At 39.7% G+C, this 19,147-nt stretch overlaps 1 protein-coding gene across 1 annotated transcript in view; it reads left to right on the forward strand.

Moving 5' to 3' along the window:
- LOC148430361 (neurobeachin-like protein 1) overlaps nt 1–17,760 on the forward strand; it is a gene marked incomplete at both ends in the record, with an annotated part of 40,644 nt that extends 22,884 nt beyond the window's left edge. The window contains 2 exons of the mRNA XM_088466612.1: nt 17,353–17,500; nt 17,602–17,760. Of these exons, the coding sequence (XP_088322738.1) occupies nt 17,353–17,500; nt 17,602–17,760 (307 nt within the window). The remainder of the gene's footprint in view (nt 1–17,352; nt 17,501–17,601) is intronic.
- Nucleotides 17,761–19,147: the final 1,387 nt, after the last annotated feature.

The raw sequence follows: 19,147 nt of genomic DNA on the forward strand, positions 1-19,147 counted from the left end.
GAACAAAGTAACAGAACAAACTCGCCCAATGTAATAGTCTGAGAACAAAGTAATAGAAGAAACTCGCCCAATGTAATAGTCTGAGAACAAAGTAACTGAACAAACTCATCCCAATGTAATAGGCTGAGAACAAAGTAATAGAAGAAACTCGCCCAATGTAATAGTCTGAGAACAAAGTAACAGAACAAACTCATCCCAATGTAATAGTCTGAGAACAAAGTAACAGAACAAACTCATCCCAATGTAATAGGCTGAGAACAAAGTAACAGAACAAACTCTTCCCAATGTAATAGTCTGAGAACAAAGTAACAGAACAAACTCGCCCAATGTAATAGGCTGAGAAAAAAGCAACAGAACAAACTCATCCCAATGTAATAGTCTGAGAACAAAGTAACTGAACAAACTCTTCCAATGTAATAGTCTGAGAACAAAGTAACAGAACAAACTCATCCCAATGTAATAGTCTGAGAACAAAGTAACAGAACAAACTCGCCCAATGTAATAGTCTGAGAACAAAGTAACAGAACAAACTCATCCCAATGTAATAGTCTGAGAACAAAGTAACAGAACAAACTCATCCCAATGTAATAGTCTGAGAACAAAGTAACAGAACAAACTCATCCCAATGTAATAGTCTGAGAACAAAGTAACAGAAGAAACTCGCCCCAATGTAATAGTCTGAGAACAAAGTAACAGAAGAAACTCGCCCAATGTAATAGTCTGAGAACAAAGTAACTGAACAAACTCATCCCAATGTAATAGTCTGAGAACAAAGTAACAGAACAAACTCATCCCAATGTAATAGTCTGAGAACAAAGTAACAGAACAAACTCTTCCAATGTAATAGTCTGAGAACAAAGTAACAGAACAAACTCTTCCAATGTAATAGTCTGAGAACAAAGTAACAGAACAAACTCATCCCAATGTAATAGTCTGAGAACAAAGTAACAGAACAAACTCGCCCAATGTAATAGTCTGAGAACAAAGTAACAGAACAAACTCATCCCAATGTAATAGTCTGAGAACAAAGTAACAGAACAAACTTGTCCAATGTAATAGTCTGAGAACAAAGTAACAGAACAAACTCATCCCAATGTAATAGTCTGAGAACAAAGTAATAGAAGAAACTCGCCCAATGTAATAGTCTGAGAACAAAGTAATAGAAGAAACTCGCCCAATGTAATAGAGTCTGAGAACAAAGTAACAGAAGAAACTCATCCCAATGTAATAGTCTGAGAACAAAGTAACAGAGCAAACTTGCCCAATGTAATAGTCAGATCAAAGTAACAGAACAAACTCATCCCAATGTAATAGTCTGAGAACAAAGTAACAGAAGAAACTCGCCCAATGTAATAGTCTGAGAACAAAGTAACAGAAGAAACTCGCCCAATGTAATAGTCTGAGAACAAAGTAACAGAACAAACTCATCCCAATGTAATAGTCTGAGAACAAAGTAACAGAACAAACTCATCCCAATGTAATAGTCTGAGAACAAAGTAACAGAACAAACTCATCCCAATGTAATAGTCTGAGAACAAAGTAACTGAACAAACTCATCCCAATGTAATAGTCTGAGAACAAAGTAACAGAACAAACTCGCCCAATGTAATAGGCTGAGAAAAAAGCAACAGAACAAACTCATCCCAATGTAATAGTCTGAGAACAAAGTAACAGAACAAACTCGCCCAATGTAATAGTCTGAGAACAAAGTAACAGAACAAACTCGCCCAATGTAATAGTCTGAGAACAAAGCAACAGAACAAACTCATCCCAATGTAATAGTCTGAGAACAAAGTAACAGAACAAACTCATCCCAATGTAATAGTCTGAGAACAAAGTAACAGAACAAACTCATCCAGATGTAATAGTCTGAGAACAAAGTAACAGAAGAAACTCGCCCAATGTAATAGTCTGAGAACAAAGTAACTGAACAAACTCGCCCAATGTAATAGTCTGAGAACAATGTAACAGAACAAACTCATCCCAATGTAATAGTCTGAGAACAAAGTAACTGAACAAACTCATCCCAATGTAATAGGCTGAGAACAAAGTAATAGAAGAAACTCGCCCAATGTAATAGTCTGAGAACAAAGTAACAGAACAAACTCATCCCAATGTAATAGTCTGAGAACAAAGTAACTGAACAAACTCGCCCAATGTAATAGTCTGAGAACAATGTAACAGAACAAACTCATCCCAATGTAATAGTCTGAGAACAAAGTAACTGAACAAACTCATCCCAATGTAATAGGCTGAGAACAAAGTAATAGAAGAAACTCATCCCAATGTAATAGTCTGAGAACAAAGTAACAGAACAAACTCATCCCAATGTAATAGTCTGAGAACAAAGTAACTGAACAAACTCGCCCAATGTAATAGTCTGAGAACAAAGTAACAGAACAAACTCGCCCAATGTAATAGGCTGAGAAAAAAGCAACAGAACAAACTCATCCCAATGTAATAGTCTGAGAACAATGTAACAGAACAAACTCGCCCAATGTAATAGTCTGAGAACAAAGTAACTGAACAAACTCATCCCAATGTAATAGGCTGAGAACAAAGTAATAGAAGAAACTCGCCCAATGTAATAGTCTGAGAACAAAGTAACAGAACAAACTCGCCCAATGTAATAGTCTGAGAACAAAGTAATAGAAGAAACTCGCCCAATGTAATAGTCTGAGAACAAAGTAACTGAACAAACTCATCCCAATGTAATAGGCTGAGAACAAAGTAATAGAAGAAACTCGCCCAATGTAATAGTCTGAGAACAAAGTAACAGAACAAACTCATCCCAATGTAATAGTCTGAGAACAAAGTAACAGAACAAACTCATCCCAATGTAATAGGCTGAGAACAAAGTAACAGAACAAACTCTTCCCAATGTAATAGTCTGAGAACAAAGTAACAGAACAAACTCGCCCAATGTAATAGGCTGAGAAAAAAGCAACAGAACAAACTCATCCCAATGTAATAGTCTGAGAACAAAGTAACTGAACAAACTCTTCCAATGTAATAGTCTGAGAACAAAGTAACAGAACAAACTCATCCCAATGTAATAGTCTGAGAACAAAGTAACAGAACAAACTCGCCCAATGTAATAGTCTGAGAACAAAGTAACAGAACAAACTCATCCCAATGTAATAGTCTGAGAACAAAGTAACAGAACAAACTCATCCCAATGTAATAGTCTGAGAACAAAGTAACAGAACAAACTCATCCCAATGTAATAGTCTGAGAACAAAGTAACAGAAGAAACTCGCCCCAATGTAATAGTCTGAGAACAAAGTAACAGAAGAAACTCGCCCAATGTAATAGTCTGAGAACAAAGTAACTGAACAAACTCATCCCAATGTAATAGTCTGAGAACAAAGTAACAGAACAAACTCATCCCAATGTAATAGTCTGAGAACAAAGTAACAGAACAAACTCTTCCAATGTAATAGTCTGAGAACAAAGTAACAGAACAAACTCTTCCAATGTAATAGTCTGAGAACAAAGTAACAGAACAAACTCATCCCAATGTAATAGTCTGAGAACAAAGTAACAGAACAAACTCGCCCAATGTAATAGTCTGAGAACAAAGTAACAGAACAAACTCATCCCAATGTAATAGTCTGAGAACAAAGTAACAGAACAAACTTGTCCAATGTAATAGTCTGAGAACAAAGTAACAGAACAAACTCATCCCAATGTAATAGTCTGAGAACAAAGTAATAGAAGAAACTCGCCCAATGTAATAGTCTGAGAACAAAGTAATAGAAGAAACTCGCCCAATGTAATAGAGTCTGAGAACAAAGTAACAGAAGAAACTCATCCCAATGTAATAGTCTGAGAACAAAGTAACAGAGCAAACTTGCCCAATGTAATAGTCAGATCAAAGTAACAGAACAAACTCATCCCAATGTAATAGTCTGAGAACAAAGTAACAGAAGAAACTCGCCCAATGTAATAGTCTGAGAACAAAGTAACAGAAGAAACTCGCCCAATGTAATAGTCTGAGAACAAAGTAACAGAACAAACTCATCCCAATGTAATAGTCTGAGAACAAAGTAACAGAACAAACTCATCCCAATGTAATAGTCTGAGAACAAAGTAACAGAAGAAACTCATCCCAATGTAATAGTCTGAGAACAAAGTAACAGAAGAAACTCATCCCAATGTAATAGTCTGAGAACAAAGTAACAGAACAAACTCATCCCAATGTAATAGTCTGAGAACAAAGTAACAGAACAAACTCATCCCAATGTAATAGTCTGAGAACAAAGTAACTGAACAAACTCATCCCAATGTAATAGTCTGAGAACAAAGTAACAGAACAAACTCGCCCAATGTAATAGGCTGAGAAAAAAGCAACAGAACAAACTCGTCCCAATGTAATAGTCTGAGAACAAAGTAACAGAACAAACTCATCCCAATGTAATAGTCTGAGAACAAAGCAACAGAACAAACTCATCCCAATGTAATAGTCTGAGAACAAAGTAACAGAACAAACTCATCCCAATGTAATAGTCTGAGAACAAAGTAACTGAACAAACTCGCCCAATGTAATAGGCTGAGAAAAAAGCAACAGAACAAACTCATCCCAATGTAATAGTCTGAGAACAAAGTAACAGAACAAACTCATCCCAATGTAATAGTCTGAGAACAAAGTAACTGAACAAACTCATCCCAATGTAATAGTCTGAGAACAAAGTAATAGAGCAAACTCATCCCAATGTAATAGTCTGAGAACAAAGTAACTGAACAAACTCGCCCAATGTAATAGTCTGAGAACAATGTAACAGAACAAACTTGTCCAATGTAATAGTCTGAGAACAAAGTAATAGAAGAAACTCATCCCAATGTAATAGTCTGAGAACAAAGTAACAGAACAAACTCATCCCAATGTAATAGTCTGAGAACAAAGTAACTGAACAAACTCATCCCAATGTAATAGTCTGAGAACAAAGTAATAGAAGAAACTCGCCCAATGTAATAGTCTGAGAACAAAGTAATAGAAGAAACTCATCCCAATGTAATAGTCTGAGAACAAAGTAACAGAGCAAACTTGCCCAATGTAATAGTCAGATCAAAGTAACAGAACAAACTCATCCCAATGTAATAGTCTGAGAACAAAGTAACAGAAGAAACTCGCCCAATGTAATAGTCTGAGAACAAAGTAACAGAAGAAACTCGCCCAATGTAATAGTCTGAGAACAAAGTAACAGAACAAACTCATCCCAATGTAATAGTCTGAGAACAAAGTAACAGAACAAACTCATCCCAATGTAATAGTCTGAGAACAAAGTAACAGAACAAACTCATCCCAATGTAATAGTCTGAGAACAAAGTAACTGAACAAACTCATCCCAATGTAATAGTCTGAGAACAAAGTAACAGAACAAACTCGCCCAATGTAATAGGCTGAGAAAAAAGCAACAGAACAAACTCATCCCAATGTAATAGTCTGAGAACAAAGTAACAGAACAAACTCGCCCAATGTAATAGTCTGAGAACAAAGTAACAGAACAAACTCGCCCAATGTAATAGGCTGAGAACAAAGTAACAGAAGAAACTCATCCCAATGTAATAGGCTGAGAACAAAGTAACAGAAGAAACTCATCCCAATGTAATAGTCTGAGAACAAAGTAACAGAACAAACTCATCCCAATGTAATAGTCTGAGAACAAAGTAACAGAACAAACTCATCCCAATGTAATAGTCTGAGAACAAAGTAACTGAACAAACTCATCCCAATGTAATAGTCTGAGAACAAAGTAACAGAACAAACTCGCCCAATGTAATAGGCTGAGAAAAAAGCAACAGAACAAACTCGTCCCAATGTAATAGTCTGAGAACAAAGTAACAGAACAAACTCATCCCAATGTAATAGTCTGAGAACAAAGCAACAGAACAAACTCATCCCAATGTAATAGTCTGAGAACAAAGTAACAGAACAAACTCATCCCAATGTAATAGTCTGAGAACAAAGTAACTGAACAAACTCGCCCAATGTAATAGGCTGAGAAAAAAGCAACAGAACAAACTCATCCCAATGTAATAGTCTGAGAACAAAGTAACAGAACAAACTCATCCCAATGTAATAGTCTGAGAACAAAGTAACTGAACAAACTCATCCCAATGTAATAGTCTGAGAACAAAGTAATAGAGCAAACTCATCCCAATGTAATAGTCTGAGAACAAAGTAACTGAACAAACTCGCCCAATGTAATAGTCTGAGAACAATGTAACAGAACAAACTTGTCCAATGTAATAGTCTGAGAACAAAGTAATAGAAGAAACTCATCCCAATGTAATAGTCTGAGAACAAAGTAACAGAACAAACTCATCCCAATGTAATAGTCTGAGAACAAAGTAACAGAACAAACTCGCCCAATGTAATAGTCTGAGAACAAAGTAACAGAACAAACTCATCCCAATGTAATAGTCTGAGAACAAAGTAACAGAACAAACTCATCCCAATGTAATAGTCTGAGAACAAAGTAATAGAAGAAACTCGCCCAATGTAATAGTCTGAGAACAAAGTAACAGAACAAACTTGTCCAATGTAATAGTCTGAGAACAAAGTAACAGAACAAACTTGTCCAATGTAATAGTCTGAGAACAAAGTAACAGAACAAACTCATCCCAATGTAATAGTCTGAGAACAAAGTAATAGAAGAAACTCGCCCAATGTAATAGTCTGAGAACAAAGTAATAGAAGAAACTCGCCCAATGTAATAGAGTCTGAGAACAAAGTAACAGAAGAAACTCATCCCAATGTAATAGTCTGAGAACAAAGTAACAGAGCAAACTTGCCCAATGTAATAGTCAGATCAAAGTAACAGAACAAACTCATCCCAATGTAATAGTCTGAGAACAAAGTAACAGAACAAACTCATCCCAATGTAATAGTCTGAGAACAAAGTAACAGAACAAACTTGTCCAATGTAATAGTCTGAGAACAAAGTAACAGAACAAACTTGTCCAATGTAATAGTCTGAGAACAAAGTAACAGAACAAACTCATCCCAATGTAATAGTCTGAGAACAAAGTAACAGAACAAACTCATCCCAATGTAATAGTCTGAGAACAAAGTAACAGAACAAACTCATCCCAATGTAATAGTCTGAGAACAAAGTAACAGAACAAACTCGCCCAATGTAATAGTCTGAGAACAAAGTAACAGAACAAACTCATCCCAATGTAATAGTCTGAGAACAAAGTAACAGAAGAAACTCGCCCAATGTAATAGTCTGAGAACAAAGTAACAGAACAAACTCTTCCAATGTAATAGTCTGAGAACAAAGTAACAGAACAAACTCATCCCAATGTAATAGTCTGAGAACAAAGTAACAGAACAAACTCATCCCAATGTAATAGTCTGAGAACAAAGTAACAGAACAAACTCGCCCAATGTAATAGTCTGAGAACAAAGTAACAGAACAAACTCATCCCAATGTAATAGTCTGAGAACAAAGTAATAGAAGAAACTCGTCCCAATGTAATAGTCTGAGAACAAAGTAACAGAAGAAACTCATCCCAATGTAATAGTCTGAGAACAAAGTAATAGAAGAAACTCATCCCAATGTAATAGTCTGAGAACAAAGTAATAGAAGAAACTCGCCCAATGTAATAGTCTGAGAACAAAGTAGCAGAACAAACTCATCCCAATGTAATAGTCTGAGAACAAAGTAACAGAGCAAACTCGCCCAATGTAATAGAGTCTGAGAACAAAGTAACCGAAGAAACTCATCCCAATGTAATAGAGTCTGAGAACAAAGTAACAGAACAAACTCGCCCAATGTAATAGTCTGAGAACAAAGTAACAGAACAAACTCATCCCAATGTAATAGTCTGAGAACAAAGTAACAGAACAAACTCATCCCAATGTAATAGTCTGAGAACAAAGTAACTGAACAAACTCATCCCAATGTAATAGTCTGAGAACAAAGTAACAGAACAAACTCGCCCAATGTAATAGGCTGAGAAAAAAGCAACAGAACAAACTCATCCCAATGTAATAGTCTGAGAACAAAGTAACAGAACAAACTCGCCCAATGTAATAGTCTGAGAACAAAGTAACAGAACAAACTCGCCCAATGTAATAGGCTGAGAACAAAGTAACAGAAGAAACTCATCCCAATGTAATAGTCTGAGAACAAAGTAACAGAAGAAACTCATCCCAATGTAATAGTCTGAGAACAAAGTAACAGAACAAACTCATCCCAATGTAATAGTCTGAGAACAAAGTAACAGAACAAACTCATCCCAATGTAATAGTCTGAGAACAAAGTAACTGAACAAACTCATCCCAATGTAATAGTCTGAGAACAAAGTAACAGAACAAACTCGCCCAATGTAATAGGCTGAGAAAAAAGCAACAGAACAAACTCGTCCCAATGTAATAGTCTGAGAACAAAGTAACAGAACAAACTCATCCCAATGTAATAGTCTGAGAACAAAGCAACAGAACAAACTCATCCCAATGTAATAGTCTGAGAACAAAGTAACAGAACAAACTCATCCCAATGTAATAGTCTGAGAACAAAGTAACTGAACAAACTCGCCCAATGTAATAGGCTGAGAAAAAAGCAACAGAACAAACTCATCCCAATGTAATAGTCTGAGAACAAAGTAACAGAACAAACTCATCCCAATGTAATAGTCTGAGAACAAAGTAACAGAACAAACTCATCCCAATGTAATAGTCTGAGAACAAAGTAACTGAACAAACTCATCCCAATGTAATAGTCTGAGAACAAAGTAATAGAGCAAACTCATCCCAATGTAATAGTCTGAGAACAAAGTAACTGAACAAACTCGCTCAATGTAATAGTCTGAGAACAATGTAACAGAACAAACTTGTCCAATGTAATAGTCTGAGAACAAAGTAATAGAAGAAACTCATCCCAATGTAATAGTCTGAGAACAAAGTAACAGAACAAACTCATCCCAATGTAATAGTCTGAGAACAAAGTAACAGAACAAACTCGCCCAATGTAATAGTCTGAGAACAAAGTAACAGAACAAACTCATCCCAATGTAATAGTCTGAGAACAAAGTAACAGAACAAACTCATCCCAATGTAAAAGTCTGAGAACAAAGTAATAGAAGAAACTCGCCCAATGTAATAGTCTGAGAACAAAGTAATAGAAGAAACTCGCCCAATGTAATAGAGTCTGAGAACAAAGTAACAGAAGAAACTCATCCCAATGTAATAGTCTGAGAACAAAGCAACAGAACAAACTCGCCCAATGTAATAGAGTCTGAGAACAAAGTAACAGAAGAAACTCATCCCAATGTAATAGAGTCTGAGAACAAAGTAACAGAGCAAACTTGCCCAATGTAATAGTCAGATCAAAGTAACAGAACAAACTCATCCCAATGTAATAGTCTGAGAACAAAGTAACAGAAGAAACTCGCCCAATGTAATAGTCTGAGAACAAAGTAACAGAACAAACTCATCCCAATGTAATAGTCTGAGAACAAAGTAACAGAACAAACTCATCCCAATGTAATAGTCTGAGAACAAAGAAACATAACAAACTCATCCCAATGTAATAGTCTGAGAACAAAGTAACTGAACAAACTCGCCCAATGTAATAGGCTGAGAACAAAGTAACAGAACAAACTCATCCCAATGTAATAGTCTGAGAACAAAGTAATAGAGCAAACTCATCCCAATGTAATAGTCTGAGAACAAAGTAACAGAACAAACTCATCCCAATGTAATAGTCTGAGAACAAAGTAATAGAGCAAACTCGCCCAATGTAATAGTCTGAGAACAAAGTAACAGAACAAACTCATCCCAATGTAATAGTCTGAGAACAATGTAACAGAACAAACTCGCCCAATGTAATAGTCTGAGAACAATGTAACAGAACAAACTCGCCCAATGTAATAGTCTGAGAACAAAGTAACAGAAGAAACTCATCCCAATGTAATAGTCTGAGAACAATGTAACAGAACAAACTCGCCCAATGTAATAGTCTGAGAACAAAGTAACAGAACAAACTCATCCCAATGTAATAGTCTGAGAACAAAGTAACAGAACAAACTCATCCCAATGTAATAGTCTGAGAACAAAGTAACAGAAGAAACTCATCCCAATGTAATAGTCTGAGAACAATGTAACAGAACAAACTCGCCCAATGTAATAGTCTGAGAACAAAGTAACAGAACAAACTCATCCCAATGTAATAGTCTGAGAACAAAGTAACAGAACAAACTTGTCCAATGTAATAGTCTGAGAACAAAGTAACAGAACAAACTCATCCCAGTGTAATAGTCTGAGAACAAAGTAATAGAAGAAACTCGCCCAATGTAATAGTCTGAGAACAAAGTAATAGAAGAAACTCGCCCAATGTAATAGAGTCTGAGAACAAAGTAACAGAAGAAACTCATCCCAATGTAATAGTCTGAGAACAAAGTAACAGAGCAAACTTTGCCCAATGTAATAGTCAGATCAAAGTAACAGAACAAACTCATCCCAATGTAATAGTCTGAGAACAAAGTAACAGAAGAAACTCGCCCAATGTAATAGTCTGAGAACAAAGTAACAGAAGAAACTCGCCCAATGTAATAGTCTGAGAACAAAGTAACAGAACAAACTCATCCCAATGTAATAGTCTGAGAACAAAGTAACAGAACAAACTCATCCCAATGTAATAGTCTGAGAACAAAGTAACAGAACAAACTCATCCCAATGTAATAGTCTGAGAACAAAGTAACAGAACAAACTCATCCCAATGTAATAGTCTGAGAACAAAGTAACAGAAGAAACTCGCCCCAATGTAATAGTCTGAGAACAAAGTAACAGAAGAAACTCGCCCAATGTAATAGTCTGAGAACAAAGTAACAGAACAAACTCATCCCAATGTAATAGTCTGAGAACAAAGTAACTGAACAAACTCATCCCAATGTAATAGTCTGAGAACAAAGTAACAGAACAAACTCATCCCAATGTAATAGTCTGAGAACAAAGTAACAGAACAAACTCTTCCAATGTAATAGTCTGAGAACAAAGTAACAGAACAAACTCTTCCAATGTAATAGTCTGAGAACAAAGTAACAGAACAAACTCATCCCAATGTAATAGTCTGAGAACAAAGTAACAGAACAAACTCGCCCAATGTAATAGTCTGAGAACAAAGTAACAGAACAAACTCATCCCAATGTAATAGTCTGAGAACAAAGTAACAGAACAATCTTGTCCAATGTAATAGTCTGAGAACAAAGTAACAGAACAAACTCATCCCAATGTAATAGTCTGAGAACAAAGTAATAGAAGAAACTCGCCCAATGTAATAGTCTGAGAACAAAGTAATAGAAGAAACTCGCCCAATGTAATAGAGTCTGAGAACAAAGTAACAGAAGAAACTCATCCCAATGTAATAGTCTGAGAACAAAGTAACAGAGCAAACTTGCCCAATGTAATAGTCAGATCAAAGTAACAGAACAAACTCATCCCAATGTAATAGTCTGAGAACAAAGTAACAGAAGAAACTCGCCCAATGTAATAGTCTGAGAACAAAGTAACAGAAGAAACTCGCCCAATGTAATAGTCTGAGAACAAAGTAACAGAACAAACTCATCCCAATGTAATAGTCTGAGAACAAAGTAACAGAACAAACTTGTCCAATGTAATAGTCTGAGAACAAAGTAACAGAACAAACTTGTCCAATGTAATAGTCTGAGAACAAAGTAACAGAACAAACTCATCCCAATGTAATAGTCTGAGAACAAAGTAACAGAACAAACTCATCCCAATGTAATAGTCTGAGAACAAAGTAACAGAACAAACTCATCCCAATGTAATAGTCTGAGAACAAAGTAACAGAACAAACTCGCCCAATGTAATAGTCTGAGAACAAAGTAACAGAACAAACTCATCCCAATGTAATAGTCTGAGAACAAAGTAACAGAAGAAACTCGCCCAATGTAATAGTCTGAGAACAAAGTAACAGAACAAACTCTTCCAATGTAATAGTCTGAGAACAAAGTAACAACAAACTCATCCCAATGTAATAGTCTGAGAACAAAGTAACAGAACAAACTCATCCCAATGTAATAGTCTGAGAACAAAGTAACAGAACAAACTCGCCCAATGTAATAGTCTGAGAACAAAGTAACAGAACAAACTCATCCCAATGTAATAGTCTGAGAACAAAGTAATAGAAGAAACTCGTCCCAATGTAATAGTCTGAGAACAAAGTAACAGAAGAAACTCATCCCAATGTAATAGTCTGAGAACAAAGTAATAGAAGAAACTCATCCCAATGTAATAGTCTGAGAACAAAGTAATAGAAGAAACTCGCCCAATGTAATAGTCTGAGAACAAAGTAGCAGAACAAACTCATCCCAATGTAATAGTCTGAGAACAAAGTAACAGAGCAAACTCGCCCAATGTAATAGAGTCTGAGAACAAAGTAACCGAAGAAACTCATCCCAATGTAATAGAGTCTGAGAACAAAGTAACAGAACAAACTCGCCCAATGTAATAGTCTGAGAACAAAGTAACAGAACAAACTCATCCCAATGTAATAGTCTGAGAACAAAGTAACAGAACAAACTCATCCCAATGTAATAGTCTGAGAACAAAGTAACTGAACAAACTCATCCCAATGTAATAGTCTGAGAAGAAAGTAACAGAACAAACTCGCCCAATGTAATAGGCTGAGAAAAAAGCAACAGAACAAACTCATCCCAATGTAATAGTCTGAGAACAAAGTAACAGAACAAACTCGCCCAATGTAATAGTCTGAGAACAAAGTAACAGAACAAACTCGCCCAATGTAATAGGCTGAGAACAAAGTAACAGAAGAAACTCATCCCAATGTAATAGTCTGAGAACAAAGTAACAGAAGAAACTCATCCCAATGTAATAGTCTGAGAACAAAGTAACAGAACAAACTCATCCCAATGTAATAGTCTGAGAACAAAGTAACAGAACAAACTCATCCCAATGTAATAGTCTGAGAACAAAGTAACTGAACAAACTCATCCCAATGTAATAGTCTGAGAACAAAGTAACAGAACAAACTCGCCCAATGTAATAGGCTGAGAAAAAAGCAACAGAACAAACTCGTCCCAATGTAATAGTCTGAGAACAAAGTAACAGAACAAACTCATCCCAATGTAATAGTCTGAGAACAAAGCAACAGAACAAACTCATCCCAATGTAATAGTCTGAGAACAAAGTAACAGAACAAACTCATCCCAATGTAATAGTCTGAGAACAAAGTAACTGAACAAACTCGCCCAATGTAATAGGCTGAGAAAAAAGCAACAGAACAAACTCATCCCAATGTAATAGTCTGAGAACAAAGTAACAGAACAAACTCATCCCAATGTAATAGTCTGAGAACAAAGTAACTGAACAAACTCATCCCAATGTAATAGTCTGAGAACAAAGTAATAGAGCAAACTCATCCCAATGTAATAGTCTGAGAACAAAGTAACTGAACAAACTCGCCCAATGTAATAGTCTGAGAACAATGTAACAGAACAAACTTGTCCAATGTAATAGTCTGAGAACAAAGTAATAGAAGAAACTCATCCCAATGTAATAGTCTGAGAACAAAGTAACAGAACAAACTCATCCCAATGTAATAGTCTGAGAACAAAGTAACAGAACAAACTCGCCCAATGTAATAGTCTGAGAACAAAGTAACAGAACAAACTCATCCCAATGTAATAGTCTGAGAACAAAGTAACAGAACAAACTCATCCCAATGTAATAGTCTGAGAACAAAGTAATAGAAGAAACTCGCCCAATGTAATAGTCTGAGAACAAAGTAATAGAAGAAACTCGCCCAATGTAATAGAGTCTGAGAACAAAGTAACAGAAGAAACTCATCCCAATGTAATAGTCTGAGAACAAAGCAACAGAACAAACTCGCCCAATGTAATAGAGTCTGAGAACAAAGTAACAGAAGAAACTCATCCCAATGTAATAGAGTCTGAGAACAAAGTAACAGAGCAAACTTGCCCAATGTAATAGTCAGATCAAAGTAACAGAACAAACTCATCCCAATGTAATAGTCTGAGAACAAAGTAACAGAAGAAACTCGCCCAATGTAATAGTCTGAGAACAAAGTAACAGAACAAACTCATCCCAATGTAATAGTCTGAGAACAAAGTAACAGAACAAACTCATCCCAATGTAATAGTCTGAGAACAAAGTAACAGAACAAACTCATCCCAATGTAATAGTCTGAGAACAAAGTAACTGAACAAACTCGCCCAATGTAATAGGCTGAGAACAAAGTAACAGAACAAACTCATCCCAATGTAATAGTCTGAGAACAAAGTAATAGAGCAAACTCATCCCAATGTAATAGTCTGAGAACAAAGTAACAGAACAAACTCATCCCAATGTAATAGTCTGAGAACAAAGTAATAGAGCAAACTCGCCCAATGTAATAGTCTGAGAACAAAGTAACAGAACAAACTCATCCCAATGTAATAGTCTGAGAACAATGTAACAGAACAAACTCGCCCAATGTAATAGTCTGAGAACAATGTAACAGAACAAACTCGCCCAATGTAATAGTCTGAGAACAAAGTAACAGAACAAACTCATCCCAATGTAATAGTCTGAGAACAAAGTAACAGAACAAACTCATCCCAATGTAATAGTCTGAGAACAAAGTAACAGAAGAAACTCGCCCAATGTAATAGTCTGAGAACAAAGTAACAGAAGAAACTCGCCCAATGTAATAGTCTGAGAACAAAGTAACAGAACAAACTCATCCCAATGTAATAGTCTGAGAACAAAGTAACAGAACAAACTCATCCCAATGTAATAGTCTGAGAACAAAGTAACAGAACAAACTCATCCCAATGTAATAGTCTGAGAACAAAGTAACAGAACAAACTCATCCCAATGTAATAGTCTGAGAACAAAGTAACAGAAGAAACTCGCCCCAATGTAATAGTCTGAGAACAAAGTAACAGAAGAAACTCGCCCAATGTAATAGTCTGAGAACAAAGTAACAGAACAAACTCATCCCAATGTAATAGTCTGAGAACAAAGTAACTGAACAAACTCATCCCAATGTAATAGTCTGAGAACAAAGTAACAGAACAAACTCATCCCAATGTAATAGTCTGAGAACAAAGTAACAGAACAAACTCGCCCAATGTAATAGAGTCTGAGAACAAAGTAACAGAACAAACTCGCCCAATGTAATAGAGTCTGAGAACAAAGTAACAGAAGAAACCTGCATGTTCGATTTACACTCTTATACAGGTGTTTCCCAGTTTGCAGATAACACTGGACCAATGTAATAGTATTACTGCTAATCTCTCACATTCTCTAATCTCTCGCCCTATTACATTTGGCCCCATATGTTGTTTTTGACGGAGTCTCTTTATAACTGGTGTGTTATGACATGTCGGCATTTGGAATGTCAGCAGTCAATGTTGACATGGAAATTAGATCGACAAGCAATATGTCGACATGATGAATAAATGTAGACCTTATATCCATGTTGATATTCTGACTGTTGACAATCTGGCCGGATCTCCTTTAATACAAGCCATAAATAATATAAAATTGGCGTCTTTTCTCATATATGGGCAGATGTACTAAGCCGTGGAGATAAATTACCAGCCAATCAGCTCCTGTCATATTACAGGCTGTGTTTGAAAATTAACAGGAGCTGATTGGTTGATACTTAATCTCTATCCACTTTCTCTGACTAAGGCTTAGTACATAGACCCCTTTATCTCCAAGGCTTTGTACATCTCCCCTATAGACCCAACAGTGCTGTGCAGTCAGCCAGAAGAGCTGACAATCTAATTCCTCACCATATAAGTATATGGATGCGCATCAGGGTCAGTGTAAGCAGCCGGCCTGTCTATGGTCTGTGGGAGGAAACTCATCCTCTACCCCGGGCAGAATACAGCGCTGAGACCATATCTGTAGCCACCGCGCTGCCACGATAGCGTTATATGTCCCACCAGAGTCCTGATTAATGATAATAAGTTAGAGCTAAGTGGTTCTTAGCGTGTTCCTACAGATGTCCTGGGACGCTGCCTCGGACCCACATAGTCCTCCAGTACATTATAGTTTTGTGCTGAGTTATTACAGATGTCCTGGGACGCTTCTTGGGACCCCCATAGTCCTCCAGTACATTATAGTTTTGTGCTGAGTTATTACAGATGTCCTGGGACGCTTCCTCGGACCCCCATAGTCCTCCAGTACATTATAGTTTTGTGCTGAGTTATTACAGATGTCCTGGGACGCTTCCTCGGACCCCCATAGTCCTCCAGTACATTATAGTTTTGTGCTGAGTTATTACAGATGTCCTGGGACGCTTCCTCGGACCCCCATAGTCCTCCAGTACATTATAGTTTTGTGCTGAGTTATTACAGATGTCCTGGGACGCTTCCTCGGACCCCCATAGTCCTCCAGTACATTATAGTTTTGTGCTGAGTTATTACAGATGTCCTGGGACGCTTCCTCGGACCCCCATAGTCCTCCAGTACATTATAGTTTTGTGCTGAGTTATTACAGATGTCCTGGGACGCTTCCTCGGACCCCCATAGTCCTCCAGTACATTATAGTTTTGTGCTGAGTTATTACAGATGTCCTGGGACGCTTCCTCGGACCCCCATAGTCCTCCAGTACATTATAGTTTTGTGCTTAGTTATTACAGATGTCCTGGGACGCTTCCTCGGACCCCCATAGTCCTCCAGTACATTATAGTTTTGTGCTGAGTTATTACAGATGTCCTGGGACGCTTCTTGGGACCCCCATAGTCCTCCAGTACATTATAGTTTTGTGCTGAGTTATTACAGATGTCCTGGGACGCTTCTTGGGACCCCCCATAGTCCTCCAGTACATTATAGTTTTGTGCTGAGTTATTACAGATGTCCTGGGACGCTTCTTGGGACCCCCATAGTCCTCCAGTACATTATAGTTTTGTGCTGAGTTATTACAGATGTCCTGGGACGCTTCCTCGGACCCCCATAGTCCTCCAGTACATTATAGTTTTGTGCTGAGTTATTACAGATGTCCTGGGACGCTTCCTCGGACCCCCATAGTCCTCCAGTACATTATAGTTTTGTGCTGAGTTATTACAGATGTGTGCCAGCGCTTACAGGTGGGTCAGACTCGTCCAGATCCCCCCTCTCGGCACCAGCTCGCTGTTATAATGTGGTATCTGACAGCCATGGAGAATAAATCCCAGAGAGACACCCAAATCTAGTGTGATGGTTCAGTTATAGCCACCCCCCTCCCCCTCCCCCTCCCATTGGGACCCCGGGAATGTGCTGTGTTTTCTGGCTGGATTATCTGACAGAGCGAAATGTTTTCCAGAGATGTTTCCACTTTTCATACAAGTTTTTGTTCCTGGACTTTAGCAGAGAGAGCTCATTGCCGCTGGAAGATCTGACAACCATAAGAACGTCCCTGTACGGCCTTGTGCGCTATTTCCTGAGTAAGGGCGGCACCCAGGAGGAGATCCAGAGCGTTGTTGGCTACATTGCAGCCACTAGTGATGAGGAACAGGTAGTACTATTATTCTCCTCTGTCGTGCTGTAGACGAGCAGGGCCTTTCTCCTCCTTGTCTGCAGTAACCATTGTCTGCTTTCTTCTCCCCTTTATGTTAGTTGCTGGGAATCTTAGAAGTCATCTACCAGCTCCTGAGCGCCAGCCCAGCCCTAGACCAACTTTTCCTGCTGCTCTTTGAGCCGGGAAGTGCTGATATTCTGTATGCTTTGCTGCTAAACCAGAGATATTCTGACCGACTGAAAGAACTTGTATTTAAGGTGTGTTGTCTACTTATTACATCAAAGAGCTGTTAGTATTTGTTGGGGGCGTGGGTGTATTGTTGGGGGCGTGGGTGTATTGCTGGGGACGTGTATGTATTGCTGGGGACGTGGGTGTATTGCTGGGGACGTGGGTGTATGGCTGGGGGCGTGGGTGTATGGCTGGGGGCGTGGGTGTATGGCTGGGGGCGTGGGTGTATGGCTGGGGGCGTGGGTGTATGGCTGGGGGCGTGGGTGTATGGCTGGGGGCGTGGGTGTATGGCTGGGGGCGTGGGTGTATGGCTGGGGGGCGTGGGTGTATGGCTGGGGGCGTGGGGCCGTATCTGTATTGCTGGGGGCGTGTGTGGGGGCGTGGGTGTATGGCTGGGGGCGTGGGGGCGTGTCTGTATTGCTGGGGGCGTGTCTGGGGGCGTGGGTGTATGGCTGGGGGCGTGGGTGTATGGCTGGGGGCGTGGGTGTATGGCTGGGGGCGTGGGTGTATGGCTGGGGGCGTGGGTGTATGGCTGGGGGCGTGGGTGTATGGCTGGGGGCGTGGGTGTATGGCTGGGGGCGTGGGTGTATGGCTGGGGGCGTGGGTGTATGGCTGGGGGGCGTGGGTGTATGGCTGGGGGCGTGGGTGTATGGCTGGGGGCGTGGGTGTATGGCTGGGGGCGTGTCTGGGGGCGTGGGTGTATGGCTGGGGGCGTGGGTGTATGGCTGGGGGCGTGGGTGTATGGCTGGGGGCGTGGGTGTATGGCTGGGGGCGTGGGTGTATGGCTGGGGGCGTGGGTGTATGGCTGGGGGCGTGGGTGTATGGCTGGGGACGTGGGTGTATGGCTGGAGGCGTGGGGGCGTGTCTGTATGGCTGGGGGCGTGTCTGTATGGCTGGGGGCGTGTCTGGGGGCGTGGGTGTATGGCTGGGGGCGTGGGTGTATGGCTGGGGGCGTGGGTGTATGGCTGGGGGCGTGGGTGTATGGCTGGGGGCGTGGGTGTATGGCTGGGGGGCGTGGGTGTATGGCTGGGGGCGTGGGGCAGTATCTGTATTGCTGGGGGCGTGGGGGCGTGTCTGTATGGCTGGGGGCGTGTCTGGGGGCGTGGGTGTATGGCTGGGGGCGTGGGGGCGTGTCTGTATTGCTGGGGGCGTGTCTGGGGGCGTGGGTGTATGGCTGGGGGCGTGGGTGTATGGCTGGGGGCGTGGGTGTATGGCTGGGGGCGTGGCTGGGGGCGTGGGTGTATGGCTGGGGGCGTGGGTGTATGGCTGGGGGCGTGGGTGTATGGCTGGGGGCGTGGGTGTATGGCTGGGGGCGTGGGTGTATGGCTGGGGGCGTGGGTGTATGGCTGGGGGCGTGTCTGGGGGCGTGGGTGTATGGCTGGGGGCGTGGGGGCGTGTCTGTATGGCTGGGGGCGT

This window comes from Taudactylus pleione, unplaced genomic scaffold (genome assembly GCF_031769625.1).
Source record: "Taudactylus pleione unplaced genomic scaffold, aTauple2 ptg003901l, whole genome shotgun sequence".
NCBI lineage: Eukaryota > Metazoa > Chordata > Amphibia > Anura > Myobatrachidae > Taudactylus > Taudactylus pleione.